Source organism: Panthera leo, chromosome B1 (assembly GCF_018350215.1).
Source record: "Panthera leo isolate Ple1 chromosome B1, P.leo_Ple1_pat1.1, whole genome shotgun sequence".
NCBI classification, from domain to species: domain Eukaryota; kingdom Metazoa; phylum Chordata; class Mammalia; order Carnivora; family Felidae; genus Panthera; species Panthera leo.
The window spans coordinates 79,276,919-79,302,772 of record NC_056682.1 but is presented as its reverse complement, the minus strand read 5'-3'; the positions used below and the strand labels follow the sequence as shown (position 1 = coordinate 79,302,772).

At 39.3% G+C, this 25,854-nt stretch overlaps 1 protein-coding gene across 4 annotated transcripts in view; it reads left to right on the top strand.

The window, feature by feature from the left end:
- Positions 1-25,854, top strand: part of ARHGAP10 (Rho GTPase activating protein 10) — a 320,443-nt gene that overhangs the window by 97,173 nt on the left and 197,416 nt on the right. For 3 of the 4 annotated variants that reach the window (XM_042935344.1, XM_042935343.1, XM_042935345.1), the window contains exons 4-7: positions 5,789-5,860; positions 14,101-14,202; positions 20,811-20,921; positions 22,712-22,816. In XM_042935344.1, coding sequence (XP_042791278.1) covers positions 5,789-5,860; positions 14,101-14,202; positions 20,811-20,921; positions 22,712-22,816 — 390 coding nt within the window. Of the gene's footprint in view, positions 1-5,788; positions 5,861-14,100; positions 14,203-14,303; positions 14,325-14,586; positions 14,664-20,810; positions 20,922-22,711; positions 22,817-25,854 lie in introns of those variants that run through there. The other variant, XM_042935347.1, reaches the window with a different exon arrangement.

The following is a 25,854-nucleotide window of genomic DNA, read 5'->3' as shown; positions in this document are numbered from 1 at the left end:
ATGGTTACATAATCTTATAGGTGGAATATAAAATCACATTCTCTATTTGCTTTTTCTTTCTCTCTTTAAATTACCTGATTTCTACTGTATTAGTATTTGAAAGCTTTTCTCCATAGTATTACTTTCAGCTGTCTCTTTTAAATTGGGGAACTGTTACCACCAGAAATTTTCTTTAGGGTTTAGGAGCCATCCTTGATTTGGTATTCATTTGTCTCTGGGGAAGAATCATGTTTTGGCATTAGAACATTTCAGTAACACTTATTCCTAACAAATATTATATAATACTTCTGTGAAATTTTTAAAAGGAACTGAGAGATTCCATGGAGTGTCTAGTCTATTTTGAGAGGAAGAAGAAAACAATCCTTCTTGCTCAACCACCAGTGCCTTACTGAAACGTTGAGTAGCTCCTCTTGTTTTGTTTATTGAATAGAATGCTTAAGGCTCAGTTCAGAAGGTACATAACCAGATTTTAAAAGAAAAAATTGGTAATGAATTTTAAATTAAAGTTTTTTTTAATCAAAAAAGTTTTATGAAAGAGTTGGACATAGTGATAAGACAGCAACTCCTTTCTTATTCTGGAAATTTGCTTGTTAACTTGCAAACAGTAAGAAATCTCTCATACTGTTTTCCTTGGGAAAAAGAGTTAGACCTTGGGAGTCAGACACATGCTGCATCACATTAATTATCCAAGTGAAGGACACATTTAATGACCTAAAATTACTTGTGTGTAGTCTTTGTGGGCCCCCTTTTGTAAAGGACGGTGTTTACGCCACACGATGAACTTTTAGGACTTGCATTTTAAAAGGCCTTTCTGTGTCTGTGTTATTAATGCCTGTATCTAGCATTTACTGAACATTTCCTAGATCCTATTCTGATGGCTCCTGGGGCCCATTGGATCTCTTCAGCCTCCTCTGCTGATTTTCAGCTGCATTAGTGACACTGAATTGCTTGCAGGTGTATGCCCTGAAATTGCTGTTTTCCTCTCCCTTTTATCCTTACTCTTTGACATCACTTCTCGGCCTTTTGGCTGAGATCAAGTGTATCCTTACTCTTTGCCTGGAGAACTCGTATGTCCTATTTCGGGCTCTGTTTTATCCCCTTCCAGAAATCTCTTTTACCCAGTCAGCTCCCTCACCTGTGCAACTTGCCTGTGCTGTGCACACCACATCAGTACTATGCTGATATGTTCACATGTCCTAGAAATACTCTTACCTTGGTTAAACCTAACTGCTCACTCACTCCCTGCATTGCTAGAGAAAATCGCACAGCAAGGCAGATGGATGTCTTCCCAAACTGCTGCTCAGTTATTTCAAATGGCCTGTAGCCCTGCCTAGTAATGTTCATGTTTCTCTAGGAAGTGCTCTGCTCACGGTTTGTAATGATATTTTCCTTCATTCTCCTCACTATTCAAACTTTTTCCCGTGCTCAACCTCTCTTGTACGTGATCTTGCCTTGTATTTCATGGAAAAAATAACCATCAGGTAGCAGCTCCCAGCCTCTCTTCATGAGATCTTCACACTCATTTGTATTGATACAGTACTTGTGTTCTTACTTGTTATTACACGGGAGGGACAGATCCCTCCTCCTGTGACAGGTCAACACCCATGCATGGGCACCATCTCATCTCCTCCCACCTTAGAAATTTGGAACCATCTTTTCAGGATTCTTCACGTGGGCATTTAGATGTTTTACTATCTTTTGGGTGTCTCCTAGTATCTTAGATTTAGCATAATTCCTTAGTGCTTGCTCCTAGCTGCTTTTGCTCATAATTTTCCTATTTCAATAAATAGTATTTCTGGTATTCAGTTGTTCATGCCAGAAATCTGGGAGTGATCCTGGGAACGCCCACCTTTCCCACATTCAGTCCATCACCAGTTATTTTGATTCTATCTGCAGATATCTCTGAAAACTCTATTTTTGTTATCATGACCTTATTCCAGCCCCCCATCCTCTGTTATATGTACCATTCTAGAAGCCTCTTGGCAGGTTTCTCTCTTTCCATATTTCCTCACTTCTAATCTCTTTTTCTCAGAGAATCCAGAGTAATCTTTAAAAGATCTAAATAATCATTGTGTTAGTGCCTGGCTTAAAAACCTTCCGTGGCTTACATCATACCCAAAATGAAAGAACTCATTCCCTGGGCTCTCAAGGTCCTATATGTTCTGGTCCCTTGCCTTCACTCCTGTCTTTCCATTTACTTCTCTGTTCTTTATGTCCCGGCCACACTGGCCTTTTGCTATTTCCTGTCATATACAAATTTCTCACCTCAAGCCTTTACCTCTGCTGGGTTCAGGCTGAAAACAATTTCCCTTGCTCTCTGCACCTCTAATTCCTTCTCATCTTTCATATATGCACTTAAATGTCATTTCTCCTCCCTGCCTTTTTTTTTTTTTTTTGGCATCTTTTAATCTCATTTTTAAAATTTACATCTAAATTAGTATATAGTGCAACAATGATTTCAGGAGTATCTACTCCTTAATGCCCCTTACCCATTTAGCCCCCTCCCACAACCCCTCCAGTAACCCTCTGTTCTCTATTTAAGAGTCTCTTATGTTTTGTCCCCCTCCCTGTTTTTATATTATTTTTGCTTCCCTTCCCTTATGTTGATCTGTTTTGTGTCTTAAAGTCCTCATATGAGTGAAGTCATATGATGCTTGTCTTTCTCTGACTAATTTTGCTTAGCATAATACCTTCTAGTTCCATCCATGTAGTTGCAAGTGGCAAGATTTCATTCTTTTTGATTGCCAAGTAATACTTCATTGTGTGTACTCCATTGTGTGTACATTTTCTTTATCCATTCATCCATCAGTGGACATTTGGGCTCTTTCCATACTTTGGCTGTTGTTGATAGTGCTGCTATAAACATCGGGGTGCATGTGTCCCTTCCAAACAGCATACCTGTATCCCTTGGATAAATACCTAGTAGTGCAATTGCTGGGTCATAGGGTAGTTCTATTTTTAGTTTTTTGAGGAACCTCCATACTGTTTTCCAGAGTGGCTGCACCAGCTTGCATTCCCACCAACAGTGCAAAAGAGATCCTCTTTCTCCGCATCCTTGCCAACATCTGTTGTTGCCTGAGTTGTTAATGTTAGCCATTCTGACAGTTGTAAGGTGGTATCTCATTGTGGTTTTGATTTGTATTTCCCTGATGATGAGTGATGTGGAACATTTTTTCATGTGTCGGTTGGCCATCTGGATGTCTTCTTTGGAGAAGTGTCTATTCATGTCTTTTGTCCATTTCTTCACTGCATTATTTGTTTTTTGGGTGTGGTGTTTGATAAGTTCTTTATAAATTTTGGATACTAACCCTTTATCTGATATGTCATTTCCAAACTTCTTCTCCCATTCTGTTGGTTTCCTTTTAGTTTTGCTGTTGTTTCCTTTGCTGTGCAGAAGTTTTTATTTTGATGAGGTCCCATTTTTGCTTTTTTCCCCCTTGCCTCTGGAGATGTGTTGAGTAAGAAGTTGCTGCGGCCAAGATCAAAGAGGTTTTTGCCTGCTTTCTCCTCGAGGATTTTGATGGCTTCCTGTCTTACATTTAGGTCTTTCATCCATTTTGAGTTTATTTTTGTGTATGGTATAAGAAAGTGGTCCAGGTTCATTCTTCTGCATGTCACTGTCCAGTTTTCCCAGCACCACTTGCTGAAGAGACTGCCTTTATTCCATTGGACATTCTTTCCTGCTTTGTCAAAGATTAGTTGGCCATACGTTTGTGGGTCCATTTCTGGGTTCTCTATTCTGTTCCATTGATCTGAGTGTCTGTTTTTGTGCCATTAAATGTCATTTTTTGGATGGAGCTCTCTTTGGGTAGTTTCTTCCTTATAAATCCTCTACTAAATTCCTCACCTTAGTTCTGTTCACCATTCGAAGGAATTACTAGAATTTGCAGCTACACGTTTTCTTACATGTTCCCATATGCATCATGTCTTCCCTGCTAGACAGTAAGTTCCAGGAGGGCAGGGACTGTACTTACTTTGTTCATAGTTGTGTCTCCAGCACCTGGTGCTGAATGCTCAGCAGGTACTTGTTTCATGAAATACAGGGTTTATTGTGATGACTGCTTGGAAAGGGGAAGTCCTGTTTGGTACTTCATTGCAGTGTTGTACATTGGTTAAGGTTAAGCTTGGACTTACATGATTTTGAATCTCTGCTCCTATCTTCTGTGAACTTGAGCACTTATTAGCCTCTGTGTTCCCAGCACTGTCTTGCTGGGGTGACTTCTTTCTTGAGTGGGCCATCCACCCTGGAGAATGTATTTATATATATACTTATATGTAGGTTTATTCGGAAAAGGAGTAGGCTAGGCAGTGACACTGGTGCTAATAGAAATGCGCCTTAAATTATTGTGAGATGTTGTGTGTCAGATGGAGCCCTTTAAAAACGTATGGCAGAACTTCTCATATCTGCTGGAGGCATTCCATATTGTTCTGAGTAGTTGGGATTCCTGGCATGTGCTTTGTCCCTGCTCTGTTCTTTAGGACAAAGGGCTTTCTGGTTTGCCATTGTTGTAGGTCACATGGTCAACAACATAGGGAGGATAAAATGGATGTAGTATTTTGAAAGTGATCCTTTTCCCCTGACTAGTTGTTGCTCTTCTTTCTTTTAGTTCTCTGTTGCCCCAGCTCCTTGATAGTTAAGTTATAAATTCTCAGAGTGGGAGTGAGTGGAACCTAATTTGTGGCCTGGGGAAGAGAGGTCGAACTCTAGGCATCTCGAGTAGGCATAGTCATTTTTTGAGGATTCCCTATCTTGAGTAGGCATAGTCATTTTTTGAGGATTTCTTTGGGAGAAATCCTTATCTAATGGAATCTTGCAAAGGAGCTTTTGGTTAAATTCAGAATCCTTTACTTTTCTAAGTAACTTAGTTTTTCTGTAATTTAAAGCTTGGATTTCTGGAAGCCTTTTTGTGTGTGTGTGTGTGTGTGTGTGTGTGTGTGTGTGTGTGTGTGTGTGTAAAAAGAGGCATGAAACTTTCTTGTAAAGTGTTGTGAAGTTTCCTTTTCTATTCTGGATATTTCTGATCTTCCGGAAATACAGGGTGAGAAGACCACTACTCACCTGCGTACTCTTCAGTGCATTTTCGTTAGGTAAATATTCCCTGTGATTTTCATTTTCAGCATTGTTTGTTGCATGTTCTTGTCTTCAAAGGAAAAGCCCCAAAGCAGCCAATAGAAGAACGAGTGGTTGGAGTGTGTATATGGCTCCTACCACATTGACCTCCTTCTGTACTGTTTGCCAGCATGCCCAGTATTTACTTTGTTGTGAGCTCCAGGGATTCTGCTTTGCATATACACCTTCAATCCTTATGAGTAATTTTCAGTCAGACTGAGTGTGTAAACTTGTAGCCACAAACTGAGTCCTTACATAATGTAGTCTGATCACTAGTAAAGGAATGTAATTGACTTGTAAATTTCTGAGGAGGGGGAGGGAAAAAAAATCTCCAACAGAAGTGTTCTGTTAATGAATGTGATAGACCCCTTTGTTGTTTAAAGACAACCGGCTTGCTATTTCCCTGAAGAAAGAGCTGTGTTGGGACTGTTTCACATTTCCCTGGCACATTGCCCCACCTCCTCTTCCCTGAAAATATTTATGGAGATCCAGTGTGTTAATAAATTTAGAAGTCATTTGATGGTTGCATTGGCAGCGTGAGATAAAGTAGTTAAAATATGTTGTTCATTTTATTTCTGGGTGGGGTGGAAGAGGGAAATGAAATACTGACTTTTTCTTTTTTTTTTCCTCTTTGGAAACCTAATACGATGTTCTTTTGTTATCATTCTCATTCTCTAGGCATTAAGTGTAACCGAAACCCTGATTAAACCTTTGGAAAAATTCAGAAAAGAGCAACTTGGAGCCGTAAAGGTTTGTGTCTAATTTGAGCACACTTGTACGTGGAAGATGGACGTCCCTCTGCTGCTTCACTGTCCTCTCGATTCGCATTTGGCGGCTTGGAAGGAGATGCTGGAGTAAACCATCTGTTGTTTTATGTTGTAAATGTGCTTTTTCCCCTTGGGGGGTATGAAATTGTAAACCAAACAAAAACACCTGGACGGGATAGTAAAACCTCTAGCAATCTTTGGCTACACCTTCCCACATAGAGGTTTGAAAATATCTTTAACCAGACCTTACATGCACTCAGAATAGAAGCATCTTACCTCTGTGAGGAGTACACTGATTTCCTCATACGCCTCAGTTTTATGGAGGAGTGTAGCGTTATGTGAGGGTTTAAGATTAGAAATGCTGCTACACCATGATGCCGTTGAAACTAGGAAGAGAATATTAGGTTTTGGGGACATAATTTCCTTCAATGTAACACAGATTTACTGAGCTTCTCTTAACGCGCCAGTGTTGTTAGAGATAGGTGCCGGGGATTCAGAGGTGGGTGAACAACAGCCCGCACTCAAGGATCTGGAAGTTAGCCAGGATTTCTGGGAACAACTTGGTGACTTTACCACAGGGAGCCTGAGATCTATTTAGCAACTTCCAATACTAATGAGCTTTGAAATTATCCCAGAGAAGTAATTTCCACCAACCTTTCCTGAATTTTGTGCATTCACCTGAGGGACAAAAAGTACCAATCATGTGTTGACTCTTTTTGGCTTGGCCCGGAAGAGAATAACATCACTTTTAGGTAGGGAAGAGAGTTTTTACATTTGGATTCTCCCCACTCCCCACCAGTGGCTTGGGGTTGTGAAGTTTTTTTTTCTTCATCTTCCTAAGCAAAATATTAAAATGGTTTTGTACAAATAAACTCTGTGGCTTCAATGACTGTAGCTATACAGATGGGCCCAAAGAGTGCCAGCTTTTTAGTTGCTATTTAAAGAATCATTTCTCCTGTGACTTGTTAAAATATTAGATACATTTCCTTTTAGCATACTATTTTACCTTTTTAATGAAGGGCTATGTTTTCAGAGGAGATTAGTCAGGCACCCTCTAAGTCCTCTTCCTGGATTGTTTGCTGAGTTCCATGAAGCTGACTGTGTCTTCTGGATTTGCAGCAGGACACTAGAGGTCTTCTTTCACACCTGTGACCTTGGGCAGATAATTGGCTTTATAGTTCCTTATCTGTAAAATGAGAGATTTGAGGATTTGACTGCTCTACTTTGTATTTTATGATTCTGTTTTCTCTGATCTTGTCTTCTTTAGGCTGTTTTAAAGCTCGAACACCTTGACTGTTTGTTTTCTAACACTTCATTAGCAGGTACTGAATGTAAACAGTGTCCGTTTCTTATTAATTGGATGATGGTGGTGGTGAGTGAGGATTATATTATGGAAATGGGAAATGGGAAATGAATATGACTTAATATATTTTCTTTTTTATTTGCCATCCCCCCTACTGTTTTTTGTTTGTTTGTTTTTAAGTAGGCTCCATGCCCAATGTGGGACTTAACCTCACAGCCCTGATAGACTATGTTCTAGCAACTGAGCCAGCCACGTGCCCCCCTACTGAGTTTTTATACATTTCTAACCTTGAATTTTCTATTGACTGACTCCTTCTCCCTCTAAAACTTTTCCTGTTTCTAATGTTGTACTTGTTCAGAGTATATATCCAGCAAGCACCTTGCAGAATAGCTTGCCATGTTAAAAGAAGTTATTTTAATAATTTTAGTCTATGCCTTGAGTTGTTTCATGGCCAGATTCCATCCTGAAGTCCCCCCTTTTTTTTATTCCTTCATTGTTCACTGTCTTTAAGTTTGTGAAGGATTTATCATATGTTCTTGTTCAGTACAGTATGTGTGTTGGCTGTCATACTATGGATACTATTTGAGGAGGCAAGTCCTTGTGGGTCACAGGGAGAAGGCCTTTTTTACTCAAAGTTTTATATGTTAAAGAGTAGAGAATGGTGATGTTCTAGGTTATATAGTGTGCTATGTAAGCATCTGTCTCTAGACGTTCAGTGTTTAAATCTAGATTGTTCTGTGTTGAAGAGAAAAAGGCTGTGCTTTCTTTATTTACTACCGGCCTCCACTCTTGTCTTAATATATAAAGTATCTGATAAATAACCTATTCCACTGATAATTCTAGAAGAGGGTTTGTATAAAGGTTTGTAATCTGGATCCTTGGTTTTCTACATCTGTACTTCTTGAATATTTCATCATGTTTTGACAAACCTATATTTTTATTCACTTGTTAATTGGGACACTTAAAAATAACTTTATGTAAGTCTTTTTAAAAAAGCAGTTTTTATGTGGGGATTAAAAAAAAAAAAAAAAAAAAGCCTTTAAAAGTTGACCACAGCAGAATGTTTCAGATCTCCTTGTTAGAATGTGGATCTTCTCTTTCTCTTCTCCTTCCCCACCTGGTGTGTTCTACCCTCTGCCTTTCAACTGGAGCTGTTTCCGTTCTGTTCACTCTTAGTTTCTCGGGTTTCCAGAATCTCAGTGACGTGTTTAATTTGTGGTTTTAATATGTCTGAACTGCTAGGTTTTTGCAAGCTGGATTTTTCAAAAGCCCTGAGCTATTCTTTTCTACTGTTGGCCTCCATATGGATTTGTTCTCCTTCCATCATATGTGTTTGGTTTGGGCTCATTCCTTGGTTCTTGGAGGTTCTGCTGATTTTCTTCCATGCTTGCCGTGTTCTCCTGTCTGTTGGAAAAATTCCATTTCTCGTCGCAGGACACAGGTCCTTCTGTGCTGTGTCACATGAGGTTCCTGTTCAGAGTTCCCTTCACAGCCTCACTCAGCTTTTACTTCCTCTGCAGCTCTTTCCTTTCCCCAGGGGCTTGTCACTTACCCTAGTGTCTGCACAACACTTTATCCAGAGCCATTGCTCATTAAGTGTCGAATTAGCCACTTAGTCAAATTAGGAAACTAGCATGGGCCCTGAACGACATAGGAGCCTAGTAGGCCGTTGTGTAAACTCTGTAAGAAATATCCCAACTTGCTATGACTTACATTGGAGAATTTAAGATTTCTCTTGTAGATATTGGAACAATCCAGTAATGAAAATGTGGCCTCATGCAGGTGGCAGCATGCATGCAAATATCAAACAGATGCAACTAAACTATTGATAATCGAGCCAACTCAAATGCTAGTCTGAAAGAGCCAATTACTATTTTATTCACTGGAATAAAAAAATGTAACCAGAAGGGTTGAAAAAGATGTTCATTTCATATATTATAACTTACAGCCTCAGCCTTTCAGAGACCCTTGTGCCAAATTTCTTTTATATTTCTTTCCAAGATTATATCTAATGACTAAATATTTAATAAAAGTTGACTTCCTGAGATTCTGTAAATGACTGCAGTGAGTGAATATGAGTGAAAAGCAAATCTACTTAAATAATTTCTCAAATTATGTTTGACAAAGCAGAAAAAAATGTTGACTTAATTACATTTTTTTCATTTTAGTTATAAAACACTTACCAGCACCTATCATAAGGGAAGAGTCCCAGTATACAACTATGAATTAAAACACTAGTTGGCCTTCAAGACATGGTCAACTCTGAGTGTGGGGGAGATGCAAAACAAAACAAAACAAACCAAAACAAAACTAAACACTAAAAAGTACTATAATTGAGGTAAGCATAGGTGCTCTGGAACATGCCCTATTGTCTCAACTTGGAGTGCCAGGAAAGTCTTTCAGGAAGACCTGATTCCTTCTTGTTTGAATCCCATTTCTGCCCCTAAGATAGCTGTGTGGATTCGGGCATTCATGGTCTCCAGCTCTCAATTTGCTGATCTTTACAATGAGGCTAATGACCCCTGTCTCAGAAGGTTTTTGTGAGGATTAAATGAACTTGATAGTGTATTTCCCATGCCTCGAGTGGGGCCTGGCCTACATGGTTGCAGTTTATCTTATTATCCCATTTATGGCTTGCTCTGTGTCAACTTGCCAAACAAGAACCGCTCAGGTTTTTGTCTACTCTCTGGATGCTGCAAGCTTCAGAGGTGACATGCCAGAGTACCGTGGCTTATGACCCTCCTGGCCAGGTAGTGCGAAGATGATGGATAGGTGACCCTGCACAGTAGCTCAGGGTATCCGTCAACTTTGTCATTTTTGGTGCCACTGCAGCCACAGGCTTCCTTCTCTCATCCTCTGACAGATGTCTCCTGGGTGTGGAGTTAGGTGCTGGATTCTGTGGGGGAGGGAAAGCTGAATTCTCATTTCTTTGGGTAGGCTGCAGGGACTTAGAGAAAGGGGGAGAGTGAGGTTAGATAAGGCAAGTGAGTTGTCAAACAGGGAGAGGTGACATTTGGTGCAGAAATTAAGGGAGGGTGTGCTGTTTTCACCACCATTGAGTGGTAAGGGGGCGCTTCATGGACGAGATGGCATTTTTATCTGGGCTTGCAGGATGTTGGTAGACCAGGGGAGGGTAAGAACAGAGATTACAGAACTCTTGGGTATCAGGCTTGGACATCAGGATTGCAGTTTAAAAGGTGTTCCTGCCAAGTATATGTGTAATAAGAATCTTGTTTCTTGCATGGGTGGTATTCCCCCCCCACCCCACCCCCATCTCCTTACTTAAATAAGGGAGGAAGAGTTGGAATCTCTAAGAAAGTATTTAGTTCTCCAAACTAGTCACGCCTTATTATTTTAATGTTTATCGTTGTAAAATAAGCTCTTTCATTTCCTCATCCCAGGAAGTTTGTAAAATAACCAAAACATTTTTAAAAAGTTACCTGGTAACTTTAAAAAGTTCCCCCCTTTTTCCAAAGCAAATTCTAATGCTCTAAAGAAATGTGGACAATTCACAATCTCAAGCTCTTGTGAATTCTTTATATATTCCTTATTCATTTTTCCATGGAAATACTAATATGTGATTTTAGCAGAAAATTGCTTAATCTTAAGAGTGTTTTTATGTATTAGGAATATTTACTTCTTTTCTTATATATTAATTGCATCTTCTCCCTGCTTTGTCGTTGGTCTTTTAGCTTGTCTGTTGTGTATTTTTTGATATTTAGAAGTTCTCATGGCTTCTTCCATTTCTTTTTTGCTTAAAAAGTATTGTCTGTTGTGAGATCTGATGAAACTGTTCTTTTTTACTGCTTCATTTTTTACTCGTGACTCTTTCAATCCATCTGGAATTAATTTTGATATGAGACATAGTTCTCTATTTCCAAGTAGTTAACTAATTATACCAACACCATTAGTTGAATACTATTTTTTATCCAGTGATTTATGATACAACCTTAAAAAGTATGTTTACTTCTAATATATTTAAAATATTAAGTTTTGTTTCTTAGGTTTCTGAATTCCCTTTACCATTTATACAGCATACACCTTATTTGGTTTCACTGTTTTTTTTTTTTTTTTAATGTTTATTCAGTTTTGAGAGAGAGAGAGAGAGAGAGAGAGAGAGAATATGAGTGGGGGAGGGGCAGAGAGATTGGGAGACAGAATCTGAAGCAGGCTCCCAGCCTTGAGCGGTCAGCACAGAGCCCGATGCGGGGCTTGAACTCATGAACCATGAGATCATGACCTGAGCTGAAGTCGGCTGCTTAACCCACTGAGCCACTCAGGTGCCCTGGTTACACTATTTTAAGTAATAACTGTTCTTTACTTTTTTTTGGGGGGGGGTTGAGGGGGTCGTGGGGCATAGGCATAGGTTTTGTAACCAATTACAAGCTGACTTTCAGTGAATCATAGTTAACCTGTAAACATAATTTTGTTTGTCTTACTCATGTTAAAATGTAAAAAAAAAACACAAAACAAAAATGATTGCCACTATTTTATTTTTTTTAATGTTTGTTTATTTTTGAGACAGAGAGAGAGCATGAGCAGGGGAGGGGCAGAGAGAGAGGGAGACATAGAATCTGAAGCAGGCTCCATGCTCTGAGCTGTCAGCACAGAGCCCAATGCAAGGCTTGAACTCATCAACTGATGAGATCATGCCCTGAGCCGAAGTCAGATGCTCAGCCGACTGAACCACCCAGGTGCCCGGTAGCCACTATTTAAAAATCACTGGGTTTTTCAGCTGTTCCAGAAAAATCAGATGACATGGCTTGTATACTAGCCTATACTCCCATGTGTAACACAAAAGCCATATGAGCACAAAGAAACAATACTGCCCTGTAATGGCATTGAGAACAAATGCAAGAAGAAATAATTTTATTTAGGTCTTAAGATTTAAAAACAAAACACAGCAGCATTTGTATAACGCCATACCACATGTGGACGAACGCATTTCCGCTCTCGTTGGTGGGTGGAATGTTCTTTCTTGGCTGAATTCTTTCTGCATAAAGCCTTTGATACCCCCGCTTTCTTTCATTCTCAACTTTACCCACGTGTTAACTTACAAACCCCACTGCTGCTGAGTGTGCCGGGTGTTTTGACTGCTCTTTTTAGCATCACTGCTTCCTTTGTCCTGTTCTGTGATTCTGATGAAATCAAATGCGTAAAAATATTTTCAGTGTTCCTGGTAAGTACGAATCTGCACTAGGGAGCATTTTTTACTACACGATCCTGCCTTGCGGTAACCATGTGGTGAATGCAGCGGAATGCCTTCTCTTCCTGTTTTGTTTGAACGTGAGAAACATGTTCAGAGAACACTGTGAGGCTGGTGCAGTCACAGTCCTAAGTGGCCAGGATGAGAGCTGGTTTTCTCACACCAGATCCAGCATGCATTCTACCATATCAGCTTGTTAAAATAGTGGAGATTCTGAAACAGTGGCCATATATTTGTTTTACTTTATTTTTCTGTGAGTCACCAAAATAGTTGATGAAAACTGTAGTAATAAAAAGCAGAAAAGAGAGTAACTGTATTCATGCCTTAAACTTTTTTTTTTTAAATAGCTGTAAATGAAACCTAGAGAGCATAAAGAAAAAGTGCTTCTGTGTCAACAAAAGTGTGACTGTTGTCACACGTAGGTGATCCATAGGGTCACAGAATTTTAGGATTGGATCTAAAAATGAGCAAGTACAAAAAAAAAAAATCCCTGACTTCTTCAGTAAGAAAACTAAAGTTCTGTGTTGTGAATTTTTTTTCAAAGTTGTGTAGCTAATTTGTAATTCAACTTGGAATAGAAATGGGAAGAAACATCCGTTCTTGAGACTGTCTTCCCTCCGTGTGGGATGAGCCAGCAGAGGCTCTGTCCTAGGTTCCCACAGTTTTTGTAGTCCCATGTCCTGAAAAAATAATGACAAATGTGAAGAAACAGACTTCTCACGTGCTTTGTTCAGTCTCTTTGCCTAATAAGAAAAAGATCATATCAGAAAAGATGGGAAATGTTCGTTTTTGCTTTAGAAAATAGAAGTTGGAAAATAGGGAAGAGAATGTTCCTTTCCAGGAGCCCTTGGAGAGTTAGGGAGAGTTTGAAGTTAATGGAAACATTTTGAGGGCATGAGGACATAGTGTGCTCTCATTGGTGCTCAGAAATGTTTATTAAAAATCCACTTAAATTGGCAGAGGAGATCGTCTATCTTTTCTGTATTTAACCATTAGGATACTTGTTTTCTCAAAAAGCTTCTATCGACAAAGGAAGCAAATGCTGGTTCTAGGCAGTACCTGAGAAATGTTTGTAATGCTAATCACAGAGTCTCAGTACAAAGGTGTCAGTGTTTACCTTATGCCCTGTAGACTGATCTATTGATACATATTCTGAATAGTGTTACAGAAATCACTGGGAAAGTTTGGGAAAGGAGATGATGTTTCTGATCAGAGGGTCTTATTGTTATATTCACACTGGACAATTAAAATCTTTCCCAAGATTCTTCCCCCCAATTGTGATGATGCTTCCTTTTTTTATGTAGACTAAAATTTACTCAGTTTTAAAAGAATCCCATTTCTATGCCAAAATCTGCACAAGTTTGCTGTTTTAACCCTGTGTTCTTTTTTATTATTATTTCTTTTAATGAGGGACAAGTGACATGGTATTAATTCTAAGCACTAAGTATGAAGAGTTGAAAACTAATGTGCTTGGTAAAAAGCCCATTAAAGGAAAAAAAGAAAAGATGAGTGACTCTTTAATCCTAACGCTGCTTTGATGATTCGTAAGCAGTGGCATGAGTACAGATAGATTTTTCAGATAGCTTCCTCACATTCAGTGGTACTTTATTTATTTTTAGATACTATTCATATCTTGAGCTTCCTAGTAGATAAACTTTGCGCATAAATTTTCCCTCCTGTTTAATCATAGTTGTCTGTGTTTTCTGACTTGTAGGAAGAAAAAAAGAAGTTTGACAAAGAAACAGAAAAGAACTATAGTCTAATTGATAAGCATTTGAATTTATCAGCCAAAAAGAAAGACTCACACTTACAAGAGGTATTGTTTTTATTTTTCTGTTAATTTGTTCCTAAATTCAATGAGCAGTGCATGTCTTTTCCATTTAAAGTGTGCTTTTCTTTTGTGAACTTTTCATCTAGGGATGAAAAAAAAACGAAGAGGTAATGCCATGAATTAAGGGGAAAAAAAAGTTCTTGTGGAACAAGATGCAAAATAATGAATACATCTTACAGTGATTAATTCAGTATAGATTCATAGTATTAACATTTTTGATTCTGAGTATATTTTCACGGGAACAATTTTATCCAGCGTTACTGAAGAACGGGTATATTATTTTTGGGGGAATAGATTCATTAATTGGCTTTCAAGACTGTGAAGAAATGAATTTAATAAGCTCATCTACCATTTTGTTTTTATGTGAAGACAGCATTAATCTTATGTAATGCTGAAGATTCAGGAAGTTCAGCTTCATTGGAAAGAGAGCGTCTGCTTTACTTGTGGTAATAGACTTTTTTTTTTTTTTTTTGGAGGGAGCCATGTGTAAGGAGAAAGGAATTTATATCTTATCTCTCATTTTGTCTGTCTTTCTCTTTTCTAAATTCCCTGGCACTTGTGTTTTCTCACTCACACACTTGAATGGAAACTCAGTGGTTTGCAATTTGGAACATATGTTTTCATTAAAAATAATGCTGTTTTGCAGCTGTTGGGATCTTGACTCATCCCACAACAGTGTGATTTTTTTTTTTTCTTATTTGTTTATTTTTAAACACCTAAGGAATCTGGGCATAATATAGCATTATAACATACTTTTACTGAAGTATCATCAAAATGACGCTAATAACATTGGCTCTAGTGTAAAGCTGGTTTATATTTAAATGTCAGATATTTAGTTGCACACTATGTGTGTGTGTGGTCATTTTGACATTCCCCACATGTCACATTTACTTTTTCCTCTTTAATAACTTTGACATTTGGATGGCGTTTGGAAGTTTATAAAAGAGAAAGGAGCTTTTATACCATTTAATCCTCACTACAATACTGTAGGTAGGTAGGGCTCCAGTCTCTCCTCGTTCCACATTGTGTAGAAAACCATACAGTTGTTCCATATGCTCCCTCTGCCCATTTTGAAATTACAGCTGTTGTTTTCATAGACTCTCCTAATGCCAGCAGCATTCTACCTGTCTTTTCCCCTTATCTCTCTTTTCAGAGATCCTGAAGGGAATTTCATGCTGTAAGTAAATTTCCGTCTTCACTGGCTAATTAGGTATCTTATTCAAGCCGTTGCTTAGGCAAAATCTTTATGGCCATCCTTGGCCCTTACTCTCTTACCCTACATCCAGTCTGTTGGCATATATTGTCTGTAGCTTCCGGATATTCTCAGAATATGGCCACTTCTACTCCCCCCCCCCCCCCCCCCCCCCCCCACCCCAGGCCCCATCTCACCCTGGCCCATGCAGCTGGCATCTCTCACATGGATTACTGCAAAGCCCTCTTAATTGGTCTCCCTGTTTCCACCAAGATGTTTCTACAGTTTATTTTCTATACAGCAAGCAGGGTGAGCCTTGATGTTGCTGGTCCTCCCCAGACCCCCCACAATAGCTATCTTTGGAGGCCCAGGGCCCACCCTCCTGTCCTCGCACCCACACGGGCTGCTTTGCTCTGGCTGCATTGGGTCAAACATCCTCTGCGCTCAGGGCCATTGCTTTTTTGTTCTCCTACTGCCTGATACGTTTCCAGCCCAGACCTGTATGCCTCACTCCTCCACGTACTCTCCGCTCAGAGTTCACCTTACTAGAGAAGTCCCCCACCATCTTATTTAAAGTGTCCCCCTTATGCTGCTTTGATTTTTTCATACTCTTACAAACATTTGACATACTAAATATTTGGTTGTTACATGGCTTCTTGCACTATCTTGTAGGCTCCTTGAAGGCAGCGACATTGTTTTATTCAGTAGTCTGTCCTTTACACCTAGAATAGTACTAGTCAGGGAGTAGGCACTAAATACTGAATGAAGAAGGATGAAGTTGCTTGCATAGTGAGCTAGGGCTCCATCCATTTGATCATTTCCAAAGATAATTAGACTCCAGATCAGCAATTTGAAGAGACCCTCAAGATGAATCATTTTAGTTTCATTTAAACTGTACATTCTGCCCTATCTTGCTATTTACTCTTTACAAACATACAAACTCCCACTTGAAACAGCTTTCTCTTGCAAACGTGAAGGCCTTCTTTGGGGGGGATGCTCTTTAAAAGGAAAAGGTTAGATTTGGATTTTCGTTGCTTTTGGCATTGGCTTATGTATTGCTAATCTTTAGTGAACTGAGTTGAGGTGCTCAAGAGGTTTATAAAGTTTGCTGAGAGTGGTACTGAACAAAGGCATAGAAACTTGCATCATTTATTCTTTCTCTTTGTCTCAAATGAAAGTAACAGGACACGATTGTTGCAAACACCAGGCTGGCTATTTTGGTAATTTTGTTAGGACATTAGCTGTAGTTCTGTGTTTATTGAGCACAATACCTTCTACTTCCATCCCCATCCCTAAATTATAATTAATATTTACACTAGAACAAGTATCAGACATTTGAGAAAAATCTATTTCTGTTAATTTTTGAAGTATATTTTTGTTTTTTAAGCGGTCGGTCAATTGATTATATTTCAGTATATGTGACTGGAGGAGTAGATCTTGTGAATAACTTTGCAGGAGAATGGTCTGTTCCTGTTACAAATACATATAGAAGGAATGGCCAGAAATTGGGTGATGGTCAAATTGGAATTGTTAAAAATGTCACTTTTGCTTGATACAGTAAAAAGTACAGTCTGAATGTGTGTTTTCCTACACTGCCCAGCAATAAGCTCGCTACTGACACTATCTACCTGGGACGGCATCAGCCCAGGGGGTTAAGGGCTTAGTCCAGAGCACTGTCCCTTTTTAAGATACCAGTTGCAAATCAAGGTGTTACCTGTGCTTCTGATCTACTTGCTATAAATTAGATGTTCCTATGTCCCCCTCCTTGGGTTTGATTCATTTCCTGAGTGGCTCACAGAACTGAGATAAAACATTTACTTAACTAATTTATCGTAAAGAATAGTATAAAAGATTGAGATAACTAGCTAGATGAAAGGGTACACACCGTGGGGTCTGGAAGGGTCCCAAGCATAGAAACTTCTGTCCCCATGGAACTGGGGTGTATTACTCTCCAGGCACATGCATGTGCTCACAGACCTTGAAGTTCAAGCATTTTTACAGAACTTCCTAAGTTCTTTGCCAGAGGTCAGTAGGTGGGACTGAAAGTTCTAGCCCTCTGATCATTTAGTCTTTCTGGTGCTATCTAGAGGCCCCACCCTAAGTCATCTCAGTGGCATAAACTCCGGAGAGGCTCTTTATGTATGGCAAAAGATATTCCCATCTCTCAGGAAATTCCAAAGGTTTTGGAAGATTTGTGCTTTATTCCACATATAGTGATTGCCTTCCAGATTTGAGTCAGGCTCTAAAGGACTGTGCTGCTCCATATCATTAGGGTGCCCTTGGCATTGTTGTAAATGACAGGTTATGGGCAACCCTGGGGATTTTGGTGATCTAATCACACAGTGCGTGGCATAGTGGTTACGGATAACCAGAATACTAGGGGTGTGTATAGAGGTTGACCATCAATGAATGCCACGGTGATTGGAATAGTACAGACAACCAGGTGAGAAAATCTGCTGAAATAAAGAGCCTACTTGGCTAAGTCTGATCCTTGTGTAATTTTCTTGAAGGACATTTCCCAGTAACCAAACATGAGGAATCTACCTGGAACTCTTCACATCTTCATTTTATTAAATACAAAACAAAATTGCATCCCTCTCCCCCCCGCCCCCGCCCCAGAGTTGTGTCTGCTAGCTACTGGTGGCTGAACTTTCAAACTCTGGTTATTCGAGGCATAAAAAAGATGATTTTGATGAGTATTAAGTAGAAATTCTCATTTTAGCTTAGTAGCTTAGTAACATAACACTCATATAACATTCTACTCGAAAATTCATTTCATGCTAAAAAAATTTTTTTGCCATGATAGATACTTTTTCCCTCCAAGATGAAAAAGATTGTTGTCACATTTCCATACCATAAAATATACGCACTTAATGATTTTCAAGGGCACAGTTCAGTGGCATTAAATACATTCACATGGTTGTGCGACCACTGCTACCTTCACATCTAGAGCTCTTGTCATCTCTTAATACTGAAACTCTGTGCCCATTGAATAATACTTCCCCAGCTCCCTACCCCTATCTCCTGACAACCACCCTTCCACTTTCTGTGTTGGTTCTAGGTAGCTTATAAAAGTGGAATCATAGAGTATCTGTCCTTTTGCGACTTGCTTATTCACTTACCATAATGCTTTCAAGGTTCATCCATGTTGTAGCACGTGTCAGAATTTCCTTCCTTTCTGAGGCTGAATAATATTCTACTGTATATGTATATATATCACATTTTGTTTATCCATGTATCTGTCAGTGGCTACTTTGCTTGCTGTTGCCTTTTAGCTGTTGAAAATAATGTTGCTATGAACCTGGTTAGATAAATCTTTTCGAGTCCCTGTTTTCAGTTTTTATGAGTATATACCAAGAAATGGAATTGCTAGGTCACGTGATAATTCTGGTTTTAATTTTTTTGGAGAACTGCTATGCTGTTTTCCAGAGTAGCTTCATCATTTTACATTTCCACCAACAGTGCATAGGGTTTCAGTTTCTCCATATCCCCATCAACACTTGTTTTGTTTTAATGTTTTTAATGTTTTATTATTTATTTTTGAGAGAGAGAGAGAGAGAGAGAGAGAGCGCAGGGAAGGGGCAGAGAGAGGGGGAGCCACAGGATCTGAAGCAGGCTCCAGGCTCTTGAGTTGTCAGCACAGAGCCTGACGCGGGACTCGAACTCATGAATCATGAGATCGTGATCTCAACCGAAGTTGGATGCTTAACTGACTGAGCCACCCAGGTGCCCCTGTTTCTCTCTTTCTTTCTTTTTTTTTTTAATAGTTTTGTTGTTGTTTTGATAGGCATGAGGTGTTATCTTGCATTTGTATTTCTGTAATGATTAGTGATGTTGAGCATCTTTTCAGGTGCTTCTTGCCATTTGTATATTTTCTTTGGAGAAATGTCTAGATAAATACCTTTAAAAGTAAAGTTGGCCAAATTAAGAAATATATTATGTGATGCCTTGTAAGAATGGTTTCTAGGCTGGCCATTCTTTCCCTGCTCTTCCTCCATGGAATCCTGCTCCTCCCATAGTGCCCTTCTAGTTAGACCAGATAAGCTGGAACTTTTTTTTTTTTTTTTTTTTTTTGAACAGTCTCCTGACCATCTGGTGCCTGTTTACTCCCAGAGGATGAGACATTTTGAGGACTTAACAGCCTGACTGCCTACAGATGGGCTTCAAGCTCTGGCCCAACTTTTGAGAACCAGGCTCTTTTCTTTTTTCTTTGATTGAAGTACAGTTGACATACAATTTTACATTAGTTTCAGGCACAACATAGTTCTTTGACAGCTCTATACGTTTTGCTGTGTCCACCATAGATGTAGCTACCATCTGCCACCAAACAACACTGTTACGGTGCTGTTGACTATATCCCCTATGCTGTACCTTTCATCCTCGTGACTTACTCATTCCGCAACTGGAAGCCTGTACCTTCTCTCTCCTTCACACGTTTTGCCCATCCTCCTCACCTCTCTCCCCTCCAGCAGCCATCGTCTCGTTCTCTGTTTTTATGGGTCTATTTCTGCCTTTTTGTTTATTTTGTTTTGCTTTGTTTTTTAGATTCCACATATACATGAAATCATATGGTATTGTCTTTCTATGTCTGACTTACTTCACTTAGCCTAACAGCGTCTAAGTCCATCCATGTTGTTGTAAGTGAGAAGAGCTCACCTGTTTTTATGGCTGAGCAGTAGTCCATTGTATATATAGCATATCTTCTTTATCCGCTCATCTGTTGGTGGACACTTGGCTGCTTTCATATCTTGGCCATTCTAGATAATGCTGCCATAAATATAGGCGCGCTCACGTCTTCTCAAATTAACGCTTTTGTTGGGTTATACCCGGAAGTGGAATTACCAGATCGTATGGTATTTAAGAACCAGGTTCTTGAGATGGTACCATAGCTACCACTTCCTCACCTGCTGCCTTCACTCATGACTACTGAAGTGACTACAGTTTCCCAGGCCGACTGCATTCTTACAGGATTTGTCAACGGAAATAATGTTTATGTGATTTTGATCATATGTGTATAGTTCAACCTTGGGTGTCCGTTGTGGTTGGGGTGAGTTTTCCGTGAAGAGGCATCCTTCAGTGTTTAATCCTTTGGGGCCAATCTCATCATAAAGAGCAAGCGTTGGCAGACTTTTTCTGCAGAGTCAGATAGTAAACGCTGTATACTTTTGCAAACTCTAAGGTCCCTGTGGCAGCCATAGTATTCAGTTTGGCTGTTCTAGCAGGAAAGTGGCTATAGAAGATCTATAAACCAGTAGCCACGACTGTGTTCCAGGACAACTTTGTGTAGAAAACCAGGCTGCAGGCCATATTTTGCACAGAGCTCATAGCATTGCCAACCTCTGGTCAAGCGTTTCACTCCTTACCGTCTCTGATTTAACCAGCCTCTATTACTTTAACATAGGCAGATATGCAAGTGGAGCAAAACCGGCAGCACTTTTATGAACTGTCCCTTGAGTATGTATGTAAGCTTCAGGAGATCCAAGAAAGAAAGAAGTTTGAGTTTGTGGAACCTGTAAGTATCATAGAAAGTTGTTCTGCTGTTACATGTAATAGATATCCTAGAAACATTTTTCTTTCTAGATGAAATTTACAGTTCCTGGGGACCAGGATTCATACACAGGAAGCAAGACATCATGAATTGTAAAGGGTGGACCCAGATCGCGATGAGGTCAAGGAACCACCTTCACAGTTCGGTGGTTCTCGGCCTTCTTTGCACAGCAGCATATGGTGAATATTATTTCTCCATGACTCTGCAATCAGGTGCAATTTCTGCCACCCTATTGTAGACCCACCCTTTAAAGAAAACCCTTTGAAAGAAATGTTAGGATGGGAGAGTGAGCAGTGGTGTCGATGGATAATCTTCACTCTTCTTGAGTTTGTTCTGAAGCAAGTACAGCAATCCAAATTTTGGCACTTTAAACAGTTCTTGGTAACAAATTATTTTTAACACAACTGTATGCTCATGGCAACCTGGGTTAAGAACCAGCATATGGAGCATTTGAAACTATTTTGTGAGTTACTCTGGCAGTTCTTTATACTTATTTCAGAGACATATGATTTGTGTTTGTGCTTATATAGATGTTATATATATGTGATGTATATGAAGATATGTAAAGTAATAATTCATACTGTGGGTTTTAGTGAAAACAAGAAACACTAGAATTCATGATTCTCAAGATTAATTTTAATATAGGTGTTTTTGCATGTGGTTTTTTAAAAAACAGCTTTACTGAGATAAAATTTACATGCTATACAATTATCCACTATATGTGATTTTGAGAAACAAAAAATAACCAAGTAATGATTAACTTAAAATTGGCATTCATGGAAGCAATAGTCCAGTTGGAATAATAGATTAACCTAATTTCAACCATTAGGGAACAATTCATCTCCTTAAAGCTTTCTTTTATGTGAAATAATAATGACCTACATTATTTACAGTGCTCTTTGTTCAAGGCATTGTTCTAATACTTCATCGCGCTCATGTGTTTATTTCACACAGGAACTCCAGAAGGAGATATTTTTATTATCCCACTAAGCAAATACGGAAATAGAAGTACAGAAAATTTCATTAATTTCCCCAAGGTCTCATAACATAGCTGAAGTTGGGGATTGATCCCTGCTGGCCACTTGACATTAGAGTCCCAGATTGCTAGCCATTATGCTATGTGACATTATAAAGAAAATGAATTTCAGGATTTTCTTAACTCCTATCCCAAATTATGCTTGTACTCACTTTAAATTTACTCCCATGTTTGGGCAGAAGGAGGTGCCCTCTAATCAAGAAGAGCAGGTTGAGGGTTGGTAAGAACTCAGAGCTTAATTATCTCCCTGTCTCTACCCGTCTCTGCCCCAGTCACTGACTGTCCTGGTAGACCAAAGAGAGAGGTTGTGCTGCACTAAATGCCACTGGAGAGAGCCTGTAGCTCTTTGATTCTGTGATTTCACTTTTTGTTACAGTTTGTGTTGACCTACGGTGATAAGGTTTCAATTATAAATGGATATGGAGATTCTCTTCACAAAAAAGAACACATGGGTGCTGTATCATTTCTCCAGTACAGTGCACTATAAAAGCTATCTAATGGCTCTGATATTTAAGGAGAAATCACAAATCCTTCATTTTTTAAAGAGATTAATAAATAATATGCAGTTAGATTTAATTGACTTCTGGTGACTTCTTTTAATTTTATTTCAGTAGAATTGCAATGGGATTGGGGGGAACATGTGGCTGCTTTTTATTCTTTCTTCTTCCCCCTGAGGTTTTTTTTGTGCTAATGTCATTTTTCCCCCCTTTTGTCTTAGATGCTGTCATTTTTTCAGGGAATGTTTACTTTCTATCATCAGGGCCATGAACTTGCCAAAGACTTCAATCACTACAAAATGGAACTACAGATCAACATTCAGAATGTAAGGAAATGAAAGCTTTCTGGCATAAAGGATGTTTGAGATGTGTATTTTTGATTTGGTATATGAAAAACCTTAAACTAAGACCAGACTGAGCTGTTGGTGCTGAGAAACTGAGGCTACGTTGCCACCTTCTGGTCAGTTCTCAGCATAACAAACTGTTCTTCATGGAGGTGAGGCTCGGGGAATTGTGCCACCTGGCGGTTCTTTTTTTTTTTTTTTTTTTTTAAATTAATGAATTTGTTTTATGAATTTATTTTTCTTGCCTTTCAGAAAAGTCACTAGGTATGTTTTTTAAATCAGGAGTCACGTAAATTATATTTTTCTTTTTCTAGTTTTATTGAGATTTAATTGACACACAGTACTATTATAAGTTTCAATTGTACAGCATATTGGCTTGACATATATGTTTTTTAACGTTTATTTATTTTTGAGACAGAGAGAGACACAGCATGAATGGGGGAGGGGCAGAGAGAGAGGGAGACACAGAATTGGAAGCAGGCTCCAGGCTCTGAGCCATCAGCCCAGAGCCCGATGCGGGGCTCGAACTCACGGACCACGAGATCGTGACCTGAGCTGAAGTCGGACGCTTAACCGACTGAGCCACCCAGGCGCCCCTTGACATTCATATTGAAAGACAATTACCATGAAGAGTTTAGCTAACGTCTGTCACTTCATGTAGTCACAGAAAAATGTTGTTTCACGTGATGAGAACTTAGGATCCACTCTCTTAGTAACTTTTTTTTTTGGAATATTTTTTTTTTTAATTTTTGAGACAGAGCATGAGCAGGGAAGGGGCAGAGAGAGAGGGAGACACAGAATCCGAAGCAGGCTCCAGGCTCTGAGCTGTCAGCACAGAGTCCGATGCGGGGCTCAAACTCACGGACCGCGAAATCATGACCTGGGCTGAAGTCGCACGCTTAACTGACTGAGCCACCCAGGTGCCCCTCTCTTAGTAACTTTTAAGTATGTCCTACAGTAGTGTTAACTGTTACCATATTGCACTTTGTGGGATAGTTGTAAGGATAAGTTTTGTTATGTAACTTTCGGTGTTCCATGTAGGCAACAGACAAAAGAGCACTCCATGTTAGATGTAAGGCATTTTAGTTCTAATGATCTCAGTTTCTTCTGTGTATCTTACTTGATTTTTGGTTGCTGGTTCAAGAGGAATTTCTTTCCTGTGTTTATGCATATTCACTAATGCATTGAGTTCACAGTTGCAGTTGGTCCGTATTATTTTCCTGGAAAATGTATGCTTTCAAAGAGGTCTTGGATAAAGAGATTTAGGAGAGCTTTATTAATTTATTGAATTATTACAACATATGTGATTTTGATCAGAAGGTGGTGGGTGTTTTTTCTCTCAACACTTGAGTTGACTTTGGGAAGTGTCCTCATTGGAATGCTATTCAGATTATGTTTAGTATAATTTTAGACCTTGATGGAAAAAAAGCGAGTGAGTTTTGGAATACATGCATATGAGCGCATACTGAAAGACACACGAAAGATGGGACTCTCTGTGCTGTTGTTGCCTGACTTTCAGTTTGATATCTTGAGACTGAGGAGGAATGATTTTTGTATAGATTTTGTTTCCAAGTTTTTGTTTTTCATAGTTCCCTACATTTGGAAATGTAGATAATGAAGTTTCTTTTTCTTTTTTTTTTTTTTTTGGTAAATCATGTGTCAATTTGTATTTGTAGATTGTTTGGATATTGAGCTGGGTTAAATAAAAGAGTACAACCCTCCCCCCCCCCCCACTATCAGTGATTATAATGTAACAGAATTTAAAAATATATCAAAATGCATATGTATAGATACTTCTAATTTTATTTTTGTGATAAAGCAACATTTTTTTTATTTTGAGAGAGAAAAAGAGAGTGTGTGAGCGAGCGAGCAGGGGAGGGGCAGAGAAAGAGGGAGAGAGAGAATCCCAAGCAGGCTGTTAGCACAGAGCCCAATGTGGGGCTTAAACTCATGAACTGTGAGATCATGATGTGAACTGAAACCGTGAACTGAAACCAAGAGTGATGCTTAACTGACTATGCCACCCAAGTGCCTCGATTAGTTCTGATTTTATTTTAGTTTTTTATTTATTTACTTTGAGAGAGACAGAGACAGAGAGAGTGAGTGAGCATGAGTAGGGGAGGGGCAGAGAGAGGGAGAGAGGAGAGACAGAGAATCCCAAGCAGGCTTGTGCTGTTAGCACACAGCCCGATGTGGGGCCCGATCTCATGAACCATGAGATCATGACCTGAGCCAAGATCACAAGTCACACCTTCAACTGACTTACAACCAGTCGCCCCTAGTTCTAACTTGAAAGTGTCTCTATAGGTAGTGGAAATAGCCTAATGTTGCTATGATTTTTCAGAATACTTTTGCAGACAGCAGAACACAGTGTTGTGAAAAGAACTCTATATAGTTAGTGTAGAAGATAAATTATATTCTTGTACCAACTGGCTATATAACTTGTGGAAATGTACTTTTTCTGTGTGGACATCATCTGTCAACTGTAGGGCTGGCCTGGGTGAGAGAACCTTCAGGCAGAACCGGATCCATAATTTGTGGGACCAATGTAAAATGGGAAGGCAGGGCCCTTATTTAAAAATGAATAATTTCAAGTCTGTGACAACAGAGCATTAAACCAAGTGTGTGACCTTCTGAGCACAAGATTCTTTGTGGTTGTGCAGACTACATGCCCATGAAGCTGGCTGTGCCTTAGTGTCTTGGGTGACAGGTGGGATAGACACATTATCATCTCCTGTGGGCTTCACTGAAACTGTCCATGCACGGCTTGCTTGTGGATGGAAGTACTTTTGTAACAAGCCTGTATTGTAAGAGGGATCTAGTTACCTTACATACACCAAAATAATTTCGAGAGATTAAATATTTCAATGTAAATGAGCCAATACTCAGTCATGAAATATTACAAGCAAAACTTAAAAACAAACTATCACTTAAAATGGTTCACAAGGGGCCCCTGGGTGGCTCAGTGGGTTAAGCATCTGACTCTTGATCTCTGGTCAGATCATGATCTCACGGTTCCT